Here is a 15302-nt window from a genome sequence, read left to right as displayed (position 1 = left end):
AGGTCTTCTATAATAAAATTAAGCCAAAACAAAAGGACCAGCTAACAGGCTCTACCCTTAATATTTTATTTAACAAGACTGCCTGGGAGCATTTATTGTAAAACACTTGATATAAAGCATAAGAGCAACATCTAGTACTTGTTATATACGTCTGCTTTTTTTACATAAATTTTTATCCATTTAAACTAACCTAAATTTAAAAAGCTGAAAAACCATTTTGCCATTTGGGAATTAAAATCAGTAATTCTTTTTAACAGAAAGTACTCTATCCTCAGATGATCATCATCAAGTAACTCAAACACCAAACAGTGCTTTAAGGCTCAACAAGCATTCAATCAAATATCAAAATACCAATATGATATTCTAAGATTCCAGTACACATTTTTTAGGAATACACGGAAGAAAAAGGTCTTAGAAGCCTCTTTTACCATTGCAAAAGAGAACAAAAATGAAGTGGTGACAGTGGACAAACTAAAATATTCCAACTTCTCTAAGATTTGTGGTAAGAACAGAATGGTAGCTCTAAACAAATTAGAATAATCTTACCAAAATTGTATAAAACACAAGTTTAAATACCTGAGGGCGACAGAACATTAACTAGATCTCAAAAATGTTCCAAAATGACCAAATAATTATATATTACAATTACACGCTCTACCTTTTCTTGCACTAGTTGTAAAACAGAGGAAAGGAGCAAATGAGGAAATTGCATTATGCCTTGTGCAATGAAATTCACAGACAGTGCCTAACTTACGATGCTTTGACTTCAATTTTTCCAACTGAGAACGATGCTGCAAAAAGTGTACACACACAAAATTCGTTTTCACTTTCAGTACATAATTTAGTAAATTTCATGAGATATTCAACACTTATAAAATATTTTTCGCATTACATGAGATTGTTCAACGGTAGGCTAACAGTGTTCTGGGTCCTTTTCAGGTAGATTAGGCTAAGCTATGACTTCAGTAAACTGTGTAGGAAGTGCGTTTTATTTTCTTAAGCTGGTTGCAATTTTTTTTTTTTTTTGGTACTGGGAATCAAACTCACAACCTCCCACTTGCCAGGCAGGCACTTATGCCTGCTGAGCTAAATCCCCAACCCCTTTACTTTCATCTTGTGCTGTGTTTATGGAGACCTAACCTCATCTAAAGAAGCATTTGTATATGTAGATTGGTTAATGACTTTTGAGAAACTCACATAAACATTTCAAGACAAAATATACCAGAGATTTTGTTTGACTGATTTCTCCCTTTAACCTACCACAAACATTCAGGCAGTGTTACACATTACTTTTGTAATTAAAAAAAAAAAAAAACCTAAAATGTTATTTTAAAACACACCTGAGAAATTCTAGTTCTTAAGAAACTCAGGCAGGAAGATCATCATGAATTTGAGGATAACTTGGGTTACATACAGCCAGCTTTCACTACATAATAAGGTCCTGTCTCAAGTCCCTGATCCCCTACCCCCACCGAACATACACAATTACAACCAATTAGGCTGGGAGTGGTGGTGAATGTCTATAATCCCAGCACTCAGGAGGCTGAGGCACAAGGTAATCCTTAGTTCAAGGCCAGCCTAAATTCAAGGCCAACATGGACTACACAGTGAGACCCTGTGTCAGTTTCAAAACAAAAATGAAATTATAGCTAAAATCAAAATACAGAGATGCATATACTTGTAATGTTTATATTTAAGGCATCCCTAAGGAAATTTCAGCAAGTATGAACAACTTCACTCATCTTTGTATATACAATACAGTACTTACCTGGTTCCTGCTTGATGGTTAGGGTCTTATTCTCTTCTGGATGAGCAACAGGTGGCTGTATCACTGAGGAATCTTCCAAATTTGTTTCATTACTGGGTGGTGTATTATAAACAAATCTCTTTGTAGTTTGGTTTTTCCTCCTTGTTTTGCCAGTCTCTTGAATTCCCTGGGAACCTATATTATTCCAAATAAATACTTTTGCTTGACCTGGAGACTCATTTTCAGCCAATTCAGGAGAACCATGCTGGGTCCAGTTACTGTCACTCATTTGGAAGGTTTCCATTTGGCCCTCGTCGACATTAGAGTCATCATTTTCCATTTTTATATTACTTGCCAAATTGGTAAGATTCTGTGTGGCCCAAAAGCTGGCAATTTTTTGATCCCGTGATGAAGACAGACCATCTCTATTGATTGATTTTCTATTGTTATAGTCCACAACTACAGACTCTGGAGCTTCTGATTTAATGCTTATATTTAAGGCATCTCTAATGAAATTTCGGCAAGTATGAACAACTTCACTCATCTGAAGGTAGCTGGCCACTGTCATCACTTCAATGGCATTTTGGCTAGTGAGCACCAGGTTACCAGAATACAAGAAGTCCAAGATGACTGAAAAACCTTGAACTAAAGCAATATCTAAATGGGTAGTATTATTTTGGTTAGGGCTGTCTTTGTTTGAGACACAATATAAAGTCTTAAAGAAACGGCTGCCTGCAACCAGGATGTTCTTGTGAGCTTTAAAGATTTTTCCATTCACCACAATGCTGACATCACAAAGAATATCTTTCTTTCTCTGTTCATCTAGTTGTCGAAGAAGCTGATAGCAATAAGAGTTCTCATTTGGCCTACTATTGAAGTCACAATATCCCTCTTCTGCTGGTATTTCTGATTCCTGTAATTGAAAAAATTAAATTTTATTTACATTTTAGACCCCCAATCCAAGGCAAACAAATCATTATCCACATAAGTTTTTTTTAAAAAACTATTAGTCAAATATATGGACTAGCAATTATATACATTTTGAGGCTGAAGCTTCATCCCAAATGTTGAAAGGAATGAACAATGTGGCATAGCTCATTGCTGCTGCAAGAAAAATGAAAGTTATCTGATTGAGTACTGTATTCATTATTCTTTCCATATGTAATCTAAAGACATAAATTAACATTTACAATTAAAATGAAAAAGAATTTCTGGTAAAACCTTGATATGCGAGCACAATACATTTTAGAAACATGCTTGTAATTTAAAGCATTGATATATTAAAGAGAATTTCCCCATAACAAATAATGGAAACTCAGATAACTCATTCCACAATCCAAAAATGTTCATATAAAAAATAATTATACTGTAACATAATACAAAATATAAAAGAAAACTATGCAAATTCATCCACACTTACCTTTGAAAACTTTTGTGGCTGGTGTGAGGGAGACAAGAGAAAGGAAGGTTATTGCACAGGGGGATCATTAAGGAAAATCAATGCTATCTATTGGTTCAATGGAATCTTTTTTTTTTTCTGTGAACTTTTTTTGGTGAGGAGGTACAAGGGAATCAATCTCATAACCTCACACTTGCCAGGCAGGTATTCACACCACTGAGCTAAATCCCCGTTTTTTGGGTGCACTTCTAACAAACAACTTAACCTTGCCTCCTTTTGAAGATTTCATAGAAATGTGACATTGCATTGCCATTCAACACATTGCTTGTTCAAATAGCTACAACCTTGTTTGCGTGATGCCTTTCTACAAATTTTTGTACTGTTTTTCACATGTTACACATCTACTTAATTTCACATCTCCTTAATTTCATTTGAAGTGAGGAATTAATTCTTCCTTTTTCTCTTTCTCTGTAGATGAGATCTCCATAACCTCTTATTGTTGGGAGCTGATCATCCACAATCCCACAGTGAGAAGGGGAGGAGGGGAGAGAAGGAGAGAGAAAGGGAGGAGAAAGGAGAATCTTTGGCTTCGTTGTGATCATGAGACATCCAATATTACTACTCATACTGCATGACATCACTCATTTGTCAAGTTACAAATTTATAAGAAACGTCTGTTCTCACAGAATACTCACAATCCAAGGTTTTATATACTTTCTAAGAATTGAAATGTTAGCGGGGCATGGTGGCTCACGCCTGAAATCCTAGCACGGGGGAGGCTGAAGCAGGAGGCTCATTGACAAGTTTGAGACTAGCCTGGGCTACAAAGTGAGCTCAAGGCCAGCCTGAACTGCATTGCAAGATCCTGTCTCAAAAAGAAAAAAAAAAAAATTGAACTGCTTTGCTTCATTGCCTTCTGGTTAATTCTGATCATAAAATATCCAATTTATAATACATGGTGGGCATACACTGTTAAAAAGATAAATTTTAAGTCTTGGAAAACACTGATCAAATAGTTTAGGTCAATAATATTAATTAAACATAAATATTGATAAAGTTAAGAGTCAGGAGAAAATACGCTTCTAATTAAGACTTCCAAACAACAACTTTCAAATGCTTTATCTCCAGAGTCAAAAATACTATATAAGTTATCAAGTAAGCTAATTTACCTGAATTAAAAAGTCATAAATTTTCCTTCTCAATCATACATGGATTTTAGTACCATTAAATATCACTAGTTTGGGTAAACACCTTATGTAACAGTTGTGTGTTACAAAAGAATACGTGTATGATCTAATTTCAGAAAGTTGCTTGTACCAATTAACTGTCTAGCCCTGAGTAAGTCAGTTTCTGCACCTTTTTCCTACAAGGACTAACATTAGCTATAATTAATAACTTTATGACTTTCTTCACTATGTGACCAGGTAAGCTCCCTCTAGGCAGAGTTCTATATCCCCACCCTCTGAATAGTGGTGGCACAGTTTATTAACTCTGAGAAATAACTGAAATTATTATTTTCTCAGAAGAAAAACTGCTAATACATTTCTAAAAGGATAAATGAAAATGTTGGCCTTATTTTAGTGTTAATTTTTTTCATATTTTCTTTTACACTAAATGTTACAAGTCACTTATAAGAAAATATACCCTATAACCAGCACTGAGGAGGCTGAGGAAGGAAGATTCAAATTTGAGTCCTGCCCAGGCAATTCAGTAAAACTATCTCCAAAAAAATAAAAACCTTGGAAAAATAAAAGCTCAGTGGTAGAGGCCCCTTGGGGCCAATTCTCAAAACTGCAAAACCAAAACAAAAACCCATACACATCCATAATTTTATGAGAATGAAGAAAACCGTAAAGACGTAAGCTAGAGTGTAAACATGCTGAAAGGGCAGCAGGAGGGAGGGAAGGTGAAAGGAAGGGAGGCAGGTTGGCAAGACGGGAATGCAAAAAGAATCCTTACAGAAACAAACCATCTAACTGGTGACTGCGAAACAATCACAAAACTCCAAATTAATCATGGGTACAACTAAGCTATAAAAATAGTAATTTTACTATTGAGTCTTGATCATAGGGGCAACACACACAATATCTCAATTTTCTGAAACTAAACCACAATCCATCTAAGAAGTTTGTGCTATACAAGTAGTCAACTCAAACCAAGATACTGTATATTAGAATTGCAAAACACTTCACTATTGCATGGAGATAATGGAGCAGTATGGATGGCTCTCCTAATTTGAGGTATATAATCACTATAGAATGAAGCACTGCCAATAGAGAACTTTTTCATTTCCAATTCACCTTTGACAATATCCCCAACTCATCTTTGTGCCTCAGGCACACAACGCCATCCTACCACAGCAAGCCTCCCCCATTCCCTATTTCCTGTCTTGTCATACCAAAATGTTTAGTGCTCTAAATTAACTATTTTCTCTCCTACCAAAACACATAGTCCTCTGCAAAAGTAGGTTTATTAATAGTCAAGGATAAAATAATCAACACAAATCTATTAATGAGAAAACTTCCAAGTTTTTGCTTTTGGGAGATTGGGGAAAAGAAATTTTGTCGTTTTGTGGTCCTGGGGATCAAACCAAGGGCCTCCTGCAGGCACAAAGACTTTACCAGTGAGCTATACGTTCAGCCCTGTGAAGTTGTTTTATTTAGCCTAGATCTTGAATATTAACCATTATCTATGAACTTTCAAAACATTCAGCAAAAGGGAATGAAACTAGAGCTTGTACAAATATATAAAGAATAAAACAGCACAGAAAGTGCTGTAATGATTACTGCTACCCAGGTATAGTGGTGGTCATCTATACTCTCTTGGGAAGCTGAGGCAGGAGGATTATTACAAATTTGAGGCCAGCCTGGGCTACATAATAAATAGGCCCCCTTGAACTGTATAGCAAGACTGTCTCAAAAACAAACAAAAAACAAAACAAAACAAAAAAACACCCTACAGAATAGTAGTAGTACCAGTAGAGGTAGTAATTACTGTTATAAGTAACTTTCTATAAAAGCATCATACTGCTTACTCGTTTTCTCTTTTAAGACTATCTGAATACAGTTTACTGATTTGCCAATGCATTCAACAGAAATTTTTCTTTTTTCTTTCTTTCTTTCTTTCTTTCTATTATTGATTGACTGATTGATTGCAGTACTGGGGGTCAAACTCACCAGGGCCTTGACATCCTTGTCAAGGACTCTACTAAACAATATCCTTTGCTCTTTAATGTTTTCAGAGAGGGTAGTTTTGCTAGACTCAATTTTTTAAAAGCACATTTGTGCCTATGTTCAAATATACTTTTAAAAATAACTCCGTGAACTGGAAGGCCGAGGTAGGAGAAATGCAAGTTTTTTGTCTTTTTGAGAGAGGGTCTTGCTATGCAGTTCAGGCTGGCCTTGAGCTCACTTTGTAGCCCAGGCAGGTTTCGAACTCGCAGTGATCCTCCTGCCTCAGCCTCCCAAGTGCTGGGATTATAGGCATGAGCCACCCACCACGCCCAGCAGGGCTAGAACTTTTAAAAGGAGAGCACTAGAACTGGATTGGCAGACAGAAAAATACCACTGTGGCAGCAATGGGAAGGAGTAACATCAGGAACTAAGTCTGCAAACACTGTGACCAGTTAGGAAGCTGTCAGAATACTGCAATGCTTTTAGAAGAAAGGAAGACCTTAACAACAAAAGGTAGATGTTAACAGAAAAGAGGTAGAAACTAGGAAAATATCTGAAAGAAAGCTTAAGTAAGCAGAATTTAAGTGAGGATATAGGAGGAAGAGCCAAGAAATATTCTTAACTATTTTCCAGTATTGAACAAGATAACACTACCAGCTTGTGCAACACAAGATCACTGCTGCTTCTGAGGCAGTGAAGCTAACTTTAGCTCAAAGTACTGTTCTAAGTTCAGCTTCAACAACTTAGGTAGGGTCCATCCATTAATGTTAAGAGAATGGTATTTAGTGGGAAAAAAAATCAAGTAGTAGTATTTACTTCTCTCAAAATTTCAGTCCTTGTTTTAATAAATGGATTGGTGGAAAAGAGAATTCCAATGCAAACATCAAAGTTTAAGCTAAAGTTAAAAAAAATCAAAATCTGTTTTTTGTTGCAACAACCCGCTAGAACAATATATTGGAAGAAACTAAATTCCATTTCCAAACCCAAGTTTTAGGCCACTGTATTTTCATTTGTATGGATGGTTCATACTCATGCTATAAGGCATACTTTTTTTTCCTACTTTTACTCGGCCCAAACTCATTCTGCAGAGCCTGTTTCTTTTATCTTTAATAAAACTTTACTACCATTAAAAAAATTTAGAAAAAAATTTCACCTTTATGCAAGAATATGAGGAAGAAGGTTGTTATAGCAAATGTGATATCAATGTGCTAGAGATACTGACAGACTAACAGCTGGCAGAGACACAGGAAGTCATCTGATCACTACTATGATGTTCCACATTTTTGGGATCCTCTTGTGCCTTAAACACTATAAATTTTACCTGTGTGGAAAAGGGAGCGGGAGACAGATTTCAAAGGATTATAACATCCTACCAACTCGATTAACAAAGATACCCTTTATCAGCAGCTTTCTCTTAAAATTTTAAGTGCCCTTAACACACAAAACACAGGTGCCTCTGAACTACACCTTTCTTGAAGATATGAGACATCACTCTTAATGAGCTCAAAAGCTCACACCTGTAATCCTAGCACCCAGGAGGCTGAAGCAGGAGGATTGTGACTTCCAAACCAGCCTGGACTATAGTAAGAACCTGCCTCAAAACAAACAACAAAAACATAAAGACACCATTCTTCATTTTCTTATGGTCCTCCCAACTGTAGTGACAGAATGTTCCTTTTCATTTACAGAATTAAGTTCAAGAGCCAGTTCTACAAGCTTCTTCCAACCTTTACAGATAGAAATGATCAATTCCTTGCTTTATAATCTTCACTGTACCTTGAACATACTTCTACCATGGTATCTATATTAATTTATCCTCATGTCTGTCTCCTTACAATACAACAAAGTTTCCTGAGGGCAGATAAAGTCCTATAAATTATCTCTCGTGCTCTATCTCTATATCTACCTAATATTGTTAAGTTTAAGGGGAAAAATGCCACACCTATACAATAAGGTGCACTAGCAAAAATTTGAAAAACACAAGAAAAATGAACCAGTTTTCATCGAGTCCAATACAACAAATTTTAAGTATCATACAACAGTAAATTCAAGCCATAGGCACTTCTGAAATATCCATTTCTTCTTTCAGTCAAAGATCTTTCAGACTTTTTCCCTAAATCTTTAAATATACAAATCAATCATTCAATTTTGGGTCTTATTCTTGCTCAAAGCAAAGCTGATCTACCTTACCTTCTTTGCTTGCTACACCTGACATCAACATAATCCAACAAGTAATTTCAATCAGATCACTGGTCTCAATTCACTAATTCCTGCAAAGTTTAATTTACAATTTTGTGAGTGCACATTGTAAAGTTCGTAAAATGGAAACACTGACCAACTGATCAAGGCTAGAAAATTTCACAATTGGATAAAGTGGCTTGAATTAAGATACAGTGATAATCACAGCAGTAAAAGCATGTTTAAATCCTCTGGCCAGATGGTTGAATCCTGAACGAGCTAATCACTGAACTTGACTCTGAAGACACAGTCCAGTTGTTACTCAAAATAAAAATAGTACTCTCTGCCCTCAAACAAACAAACAACACAACTCAACTAACTGCATCCTTATATAGGGGGAAAAATACAGGGAAATCTCCATGATAGAAGGCTCTGAACACAGATTTAGAAAGCATGTTTATGGAGTCCCAGTAGAGTAGCCAGTTAGTGTACCTTATCGGAGAGGTGGCACATGCCTGTGATCCCAGCATTTGGGAGGCTGAAACAGGAGGATTGCTGTATGTTTCAGGCCAGCCTGGGCTCCACAGCGAGACCCGGTCTCAAAATAAAAATTAAAAAAAAAAAAAAGCTTGGGATTTGATTTAGCTCAGATGCCCTTGGTTCAAATCCCAAATTATCCCCAGGAGTAACAATACCAAGGTACAAGGCAGGATTGGTGGCACATGCCTATGTTCCCAACACCTTGGAAGGATAGGGCAGGATTGCAAGACCTGCTTGGGTAACTTGAATTATCGAGATTCTATCAAAATAAATAAAAGGTGCTGGTGTTGTATACTGTGTGAAGGCCCTAGGTTCAACCTGTATTGCTGCAAAAAGAATTTTAAAATGTTTAAAAATTGCACAGTGCGGGGCTGGGGATTTAGCTCAGCGGCATAAGCGCCTTGCAAGCAGGCGTGAGTTCGATCCCTGGTACCGATAAAAATGAAAAAAAAAAAGATCAAAAATTGCAGGGGCTGGGGACTTAGCTCAGCAGCATAAGCACCTGCCTTGCAAGCAGGCAGTCGTGAGTTCGATCCCCGGTACCGATAAAAAGGAAAAAGACAAAAAAAAAATTGCACAGTGCCTGCCTGGCAAGCAGCACAAGACCCTGAATTCCTGGTACCTTTCCTCCAAAGTTTAAAAAATAGTTAAGGTACCATTAAAAGAATATCAAAACCAGGTGTCCCAGCTACTAGGGAAGGTAAGGCAGGAAGACTGCTTGAGTTTAGAAAATTGAAGCCACCTTAACCAACAGAGATCCCCTCTCAATCAATCAATAAAATATAAATCAAACTTTTAAAGACTATGTCCAAGTATTTTTGGTCACCAACAGAAATATTAACAAAGAACTTTATTTATAGAAAATGAAAAACAAAAGCAACCCTTAGTGAATACTAAGCTCTGTCCACTTTTCTCAAAAAAGGTCTTTTAAAAAAGAAAAAGGGCTGGGGATGTAACTCAGCAGTAGAGTACTTGCGTAACATATACAAGGCTTTGATGATCTCCAGCACCACCAAAAACTTAGTAAAAGGGAGAAACAAAGGGAGCAAACTACATCAGGCCCCAATTCTTGTCTGAACTTGAAAATTCTCATTTTAATGTTGAAGAAAAAATTAATGCAACATATTATTTATGAAGCTGAGAAAAATGGCATGTATGATGACAAATTGGCTTAGAATGCTCATATTCTGATGGTAAAAGTCTCAGAAGGTATAAAAAAGTTTGTCTTCTAAAATCAAGAGTAATTCCAAATCAGGCATACTGGCACATATTTATAATCCCAGCACTCAGGAGGCTGAGGTAGGAGGATCACTGAGAGTTCAAGGCCAGCCTGAACTACCTAGTGAGATCTTATCTCAAAAAAAAAAAGTGAATTCCAAAAGAGTGGCAGAATCACCAATGTGGTGGTACATGCACATAATCCCAGCACTCAGGACGGTGAATAAGGTAAGCAGTTTGGTAACTCAAAGCCAGTTTTGGGCACTAGAAAGTCTGACCCTCAGTTTGGAAGACTATGTGAAACCCTGTCTCAAAAAACAAACTGACAAAATTGGTGACACTAGCCAGGTATGGTAGCGAACACCTCTAAATCCCAGCACTGGGGGGGTGTGGGGGCAGAAGCAGGAGAAATACCATGAGCTCAAAAACAGCCTGGTAGACATAGCCAGAATCTATAGAAAAAATAATCCTGGGGCTGAGGTATAGTTCAGTGGTCAGTTTGCCTACCTTGTATAAGGCCCTGGATTCACTCTCCAATGTTGCCTTAAAAATGAATCTTGGAGCAGTTACCTGCAATAAAAACAATCACAATAGCCAGGCATGATGTGACGGCTCACGCCTATAGTCCCAGAACTCAGAAAACTGAGGCAGAGGCAAGAAGATCACCATGAGCTTAAAGTCAGCCTCAACACAGGAAGACTCTGTCTCAAAAAAAACAGTAATAATGAAAAACCCAAAATTAATTATGACAATCAGCACATGTATTTTGCATATGTGAGGAAACTAGAAGGTCATTAATCTTCCTGCTAGGAAAGGAGGATTAAGAATCCAAGCTTCCGGATGAACCATGGTCCCAAGAATGCTCTTACAAGCTATGTTATACTGCCTCCTACAGGTAATAAATGGCTGCAAGACAACACAGAGGTAGGAAAAACAGGTAACTACTCAAAAGGACTAAGACAAATTAGGAATCTCTCACTTCTATTAACAAGACAGAAATTTGTAAGACAGCAAGATGTTCCCCACACTTAGGTTAGAAATTAGCGGAATGAGGATCGATTCAAAGTGAAAACACCAAAACTCAACGAGACCAACACAAGGGGACCAAAAAAAGGGGATGAGTACAAACAGGATTAACAACAACAAAAAAGTTCTTACAGAAAATGGCCTAATACATTATAGTAATGAACAATTTTAACAGGGTAAAGAGAAAGGATATTCCAGAAGTTAGCATAAAATTCAACTTGGAATGAATTCTATGAACAAGATATGTCTAAAGAAGGATACACCCATATCTACCAGAAGATTATCCAACCAATTCCCTCCACCTCTGATTTCAAGTTCACTAAGCAGTTAATTATAATTTGCATTCTCATTCAGATTTGCCTACAGGGAAATACTATGCTGATAAGAATAACTGGTCCACTGTTGATTCACCAAGACATGCCTGTAATCCCAGCTACTCAGAAGGCTGAGGTAGGAGGATCATAAATTAGGCCAGTCTGGGCAACTTGGGGAAACCTCCCACCTCAAAATAAAATTCAAAGGGCTGTGGCTGTAACTCAGTGAGTGATAAAAGTGCCCCCAGGTTCAATTCCCAATAGAGAGATCAGTGGGGGGAAGGTATTAAGATTCACTCCAAGTGCCTTTTTAAACTCTTAAATAATTTGCCTATCATTATTTGGAAAATTAAGCTTTCATTTTCCCAAGTTTCCTGCTTCCATCATCTCACTAGGTAACTTCACGAACATATTACTTAACCCTCTTAGATTCCTCTCCTTAAAACAAAAGAGGTATTTGGCACATAGAAGACAAGAAAATGTTAGCTCTATCTCCTTGCTCAGCTCAAAGCCAGTAACTACAGAAAACGGAGTTCTGACCCTGATTTACTCCAACTCATTTCTTTTTTTGTTATAAATCCTTATAGATTTTAATCTCAGTTGTCATCCAGGTCTCAGGACAATTCCCTTAACTTTTCTGGGCTATCTTTAAATGACCTTCCTTCTAAGGCTTAGGTAACTGAAATTTGTATTAAAAAAAAACCCACAAAACCAAGACTACCGTGCAGCTCACTGAGGGAAAAAAAAAAAAAAAGCCTTAAGCTTTAAAGTTAGAGCCCTAACTTCTAAGAAACTTCTGTGCTGTCTGTAGGGTTACTGGTGTGCCTAATTAACTCCAGTGTAAGTGTGCTGAACGGCTGGATCGCTCCAAAAAACACCAGAGAACAACTAATATCTGAACGCAGACTTCCTAAAATCAAGCCTACCGATATAAAAGAATGACACTTCATCCATCTCCACAGGTTGTCTAAAGTCATAAAAAGGACTAATCAACAACTATTTGGCTTGAAAAGGGCTATCAAAATGGTTAGGCTACTATCTTTAGAAATGTTAAAATAAGAACTAAAAACTATTCTACAGCTTACTTGTTTTGTAATTAAGGACTTCTGACTTTCAAGGAGTTGAGTAAACAAATTTTCTACCTTCTCAAATCAACTACAGTACTTGGTACAAATAATACACATTAAACATCTCCAAGGCTGTGTTTAAAGTACTTTCTTATAAACTGTGTTTATAAGAAAGCTTTTGCAAAGAATATAAAAAATTCACAGCCAAGTAGAAGTAAACAAGTAAAAATTACAAATAGCAAAAAGCAAGCCTTGGTGATAAAAAGTTCGACAAGTTTAAGAGATGAATTTAAATGAAATTATTCACAAGTGAAAGGAATGCTTTTCAAACAGCTTTCTCTACATTCATATCTAGCTTTCATATTTCACATTATTTTGACCTAATACAAAAATCTGTACAGATGTTTTCCTAACAGTGAAAACGTCAAAGCTCAGAGAAACTCTTCAATCTCCTCTTCATAAAGAGCAGCTAGACTTACTTCCTCTGGCGCACTAAATGTCTATGAACGTAAGCCACAGGCTTGTCTAAAATCACAGCTAATCACATTTCTACTCAAAATCTTTCAGGTTGAAACTCAACGTTACTTTTTAATTTTCTTTTTAATTCAATCTGATAAGCAATGATGTCTGAGTTGTAAAAAAAAAAACATGAAACAAATTCAGCGCTGTCATTCCATTCCCCTTCCCCTACACAACTTTTCAAAACTTTGTTCCCAGGCTCTCTAACCCCCACGAACACGCTCCCCGAACCTCTCCACTGGGAAGAAATCTTCACCCGGGAAGGGGGTTTTTAAAGCTCATCAACCCAAAGCATCTCAAAAAGTAGGAGCAGGCTGCACTGTACGTACCTGGGCGTTGGCTTCGTGAAGTTTGTGCTCGGCAGAGACGTGGTGCCTCAGGAGCAGGGTTTTCTTATAGGTGCGGGTCCCTCGCGAAAGCTCATCATGTCCCACTTGGGGAAGGTCCACGTTTCCCCCATCCTCTGGGGTCTTTTGGCACCAGCCGCAAAACATAAGGCCAGTATCGTCGGAATAGCGCAGCCAGGGAAAGTCCTTGAGCCAGGAGGTCTGGAAGGAGCACTGGAGCTTCTGCATTAGGGTCTTGGGCCGGGCGAGCGCCAAGTGCTGCACAGTCTCCCCTTCGCCGGCTCCCACACCGCTGCCCTCCACCTCGTCCCCGCCATCGCCGCCCGGCCGCCTGCTGTGGCCGCAGCTGCCGCCTTCTGCCCCGCTGCCGTCGCCCGGGCTCGCCCCCTCCTCTTCGTCCTCGCTGTTGTCGCTCTGGGACGCGCCGTCCTGCAACAACTCCTTGCCCTCCAGCGCGTCCAGCTCCAAATCCACATTCGCCGGCCCTCGCCCATTGAAATGCCTCAGGGGCCACACCGAGGTCTCCGGCCGGCCCCGGCTGCTGCCATTGTTGCCGAGACCCCCGCCACCACCTCCTCGGAAGGCCAGAGTCCGACGGTTCCTTTCCGCTAGCAGAGGGCCCCCCGCGCCGCCGCCGCCCAGCGAGGTGGGGCCGCCCGCGTCCTGGGGGAGCAGCAACTCCTTGGTCTCCTCGGCGGCGGCGGCCTCGGCGGAGGCCTCCACGTCTTGGGGCTCCAGGCCCTCCAATTCCATTTCCTCGTCGGTCCCCCGCCCATTGGGCTGCGGGAGCGCGGGCGGCGCGGGCTGTCTCGGCTGGGGCGGCTGAGGCCAAGCGGAGGCCTCCCCGCCAGCGTTATTGTTCGCGGAGCCGCCGCCGCCGCCGGCGGTGACCAACCCGCCTCCTCGGAACGCCAGCGTCCTGCGGTTCATCTCACTGAACGACATGGCGCGCGCTGCCGCCGCCCGCTGCCCCGGCTGGCGCCCGGCCTCGGGCCGCGTCCCGCGCGCTCGCTCCCCGCGGCTCCCGCGCCGCGCCGCCCCCGCCCCCGCCCGCGGCGCTCGGGTCTCGCGGGGCTCGGCCTCACCCTCCCGCCGGCTCGCGCTCGCTCGTCCGTTCGCTCCGGGGCTGCCGCACGCGCAGCCGCCGCCACCTCCGGCCGCTCGGGTCGTCCTCGCCCCCGCCCGCCGCGCTCCGGGCAGCGTCCCGCGCGGAGAAGGGGGCGGGCGGCAGGCCGCGGGGAGCGCGCGGGGCCTTCGAAGTTGAGCGGCGAGTGAGTGCGGAGCCCCTCGGCCGCCCCCTCCTTCAGCGCCGCGCGCAGCCACCGACCCTCCACAAGATATCCTTCCTCTGGGCGCGCTGAGCAGTCCCGACGCCGCCGCCGGCTTCCGAGGCGCTGAGGGCGAGAGGCGCGTTACACTGCCGGGCTCCGCCACATAACGAGCCGACAATAAAGCCGGCGGAGCGTTTCCGTCCGACCAGGCCCTGGCGGAGGTCGAATGGCAAATGAACAACGGACCGTGCGCCCACAATGCACCGGGGTAGCAGTAACCGCTGGAGGGGGAAAGGGTGGGGGCCGGCGGGGGAGGGGGGCTGGGCTTGGGGCTGGGCCGGGCTGGGGTGGGGGCGCCCGGGGACCGGGAAAGGGGCTGGGCCGCGCCTCGGCCTGGGGGCGGGGGTGCGGCCGCGGGGAAGGAAGTCGGTCGAGGGGCGGGGGACAAAGGGCCGGGCGGCCGGCCGGGGGGTCCCGGGGAGGGGCCGGGCCGCGCGGAGGAC

The 15302-nt window shown here is 41.2% G+C and overlaps 1 protein-coding gene across 2 annotated transcripts in view; it reads right to left on the bottom strand.

Moving 5' to 3' along the window:
* Window positions 1–15023, bottom strand: part of Zbtb10 (zinc finger and BTB domain containing 10) — a 41145-nt gene extending 26122 nt beyond the window's left edge. Inside the window, exons 1-3 of one of the 2 annotated variants that reach the window (XM_023561678.2) lie at window positions 13511–15023; window positions 10763–10825; window positions 1769–2660 (exon numbers count right to left, since the gene is read on the bottom strand). In XM_023561678.2, coding sequence (XP_023417446.2) covers window positions 1769–2660; window positions 10763–10825; window positions 13511–14473 — 1918 coding nt within the window. In that variant the 5' untranslated portion in view covers window positions 14474–15023. The remainder of the gene's footprint in view (window positions 1–1768; window positions 2661–10762; window positions 10826–13510) is intronic. The other variant, XM_063257492.1, reaches the window with a different exon arrangement.
* Between the last annotated feature and the right edge of the window lie 279 nt (window positions 15024–15302).

This window comes from Cavia porcellus, unplaced genomic scaffold, assembly GCF_034190915.1.
Source record: "Cavia porcellus strain 051 isolate PalLab524CR breed Dunkin Hartley unplaced genomic scaffold, mCavPor4.1 scaffold_10, whole genome shotgun sequence".
NCBI lineage: Eukaryota > Metazoa > Chordata > Mammalia > Rodentia > Caviidae > Cavia > Cavia porcellus.
The sequence above is the reverse complement of the archived record's forward strand: the minus strand, read 5'-3'. Positions and strand labels throughout refer to the sequence as shown.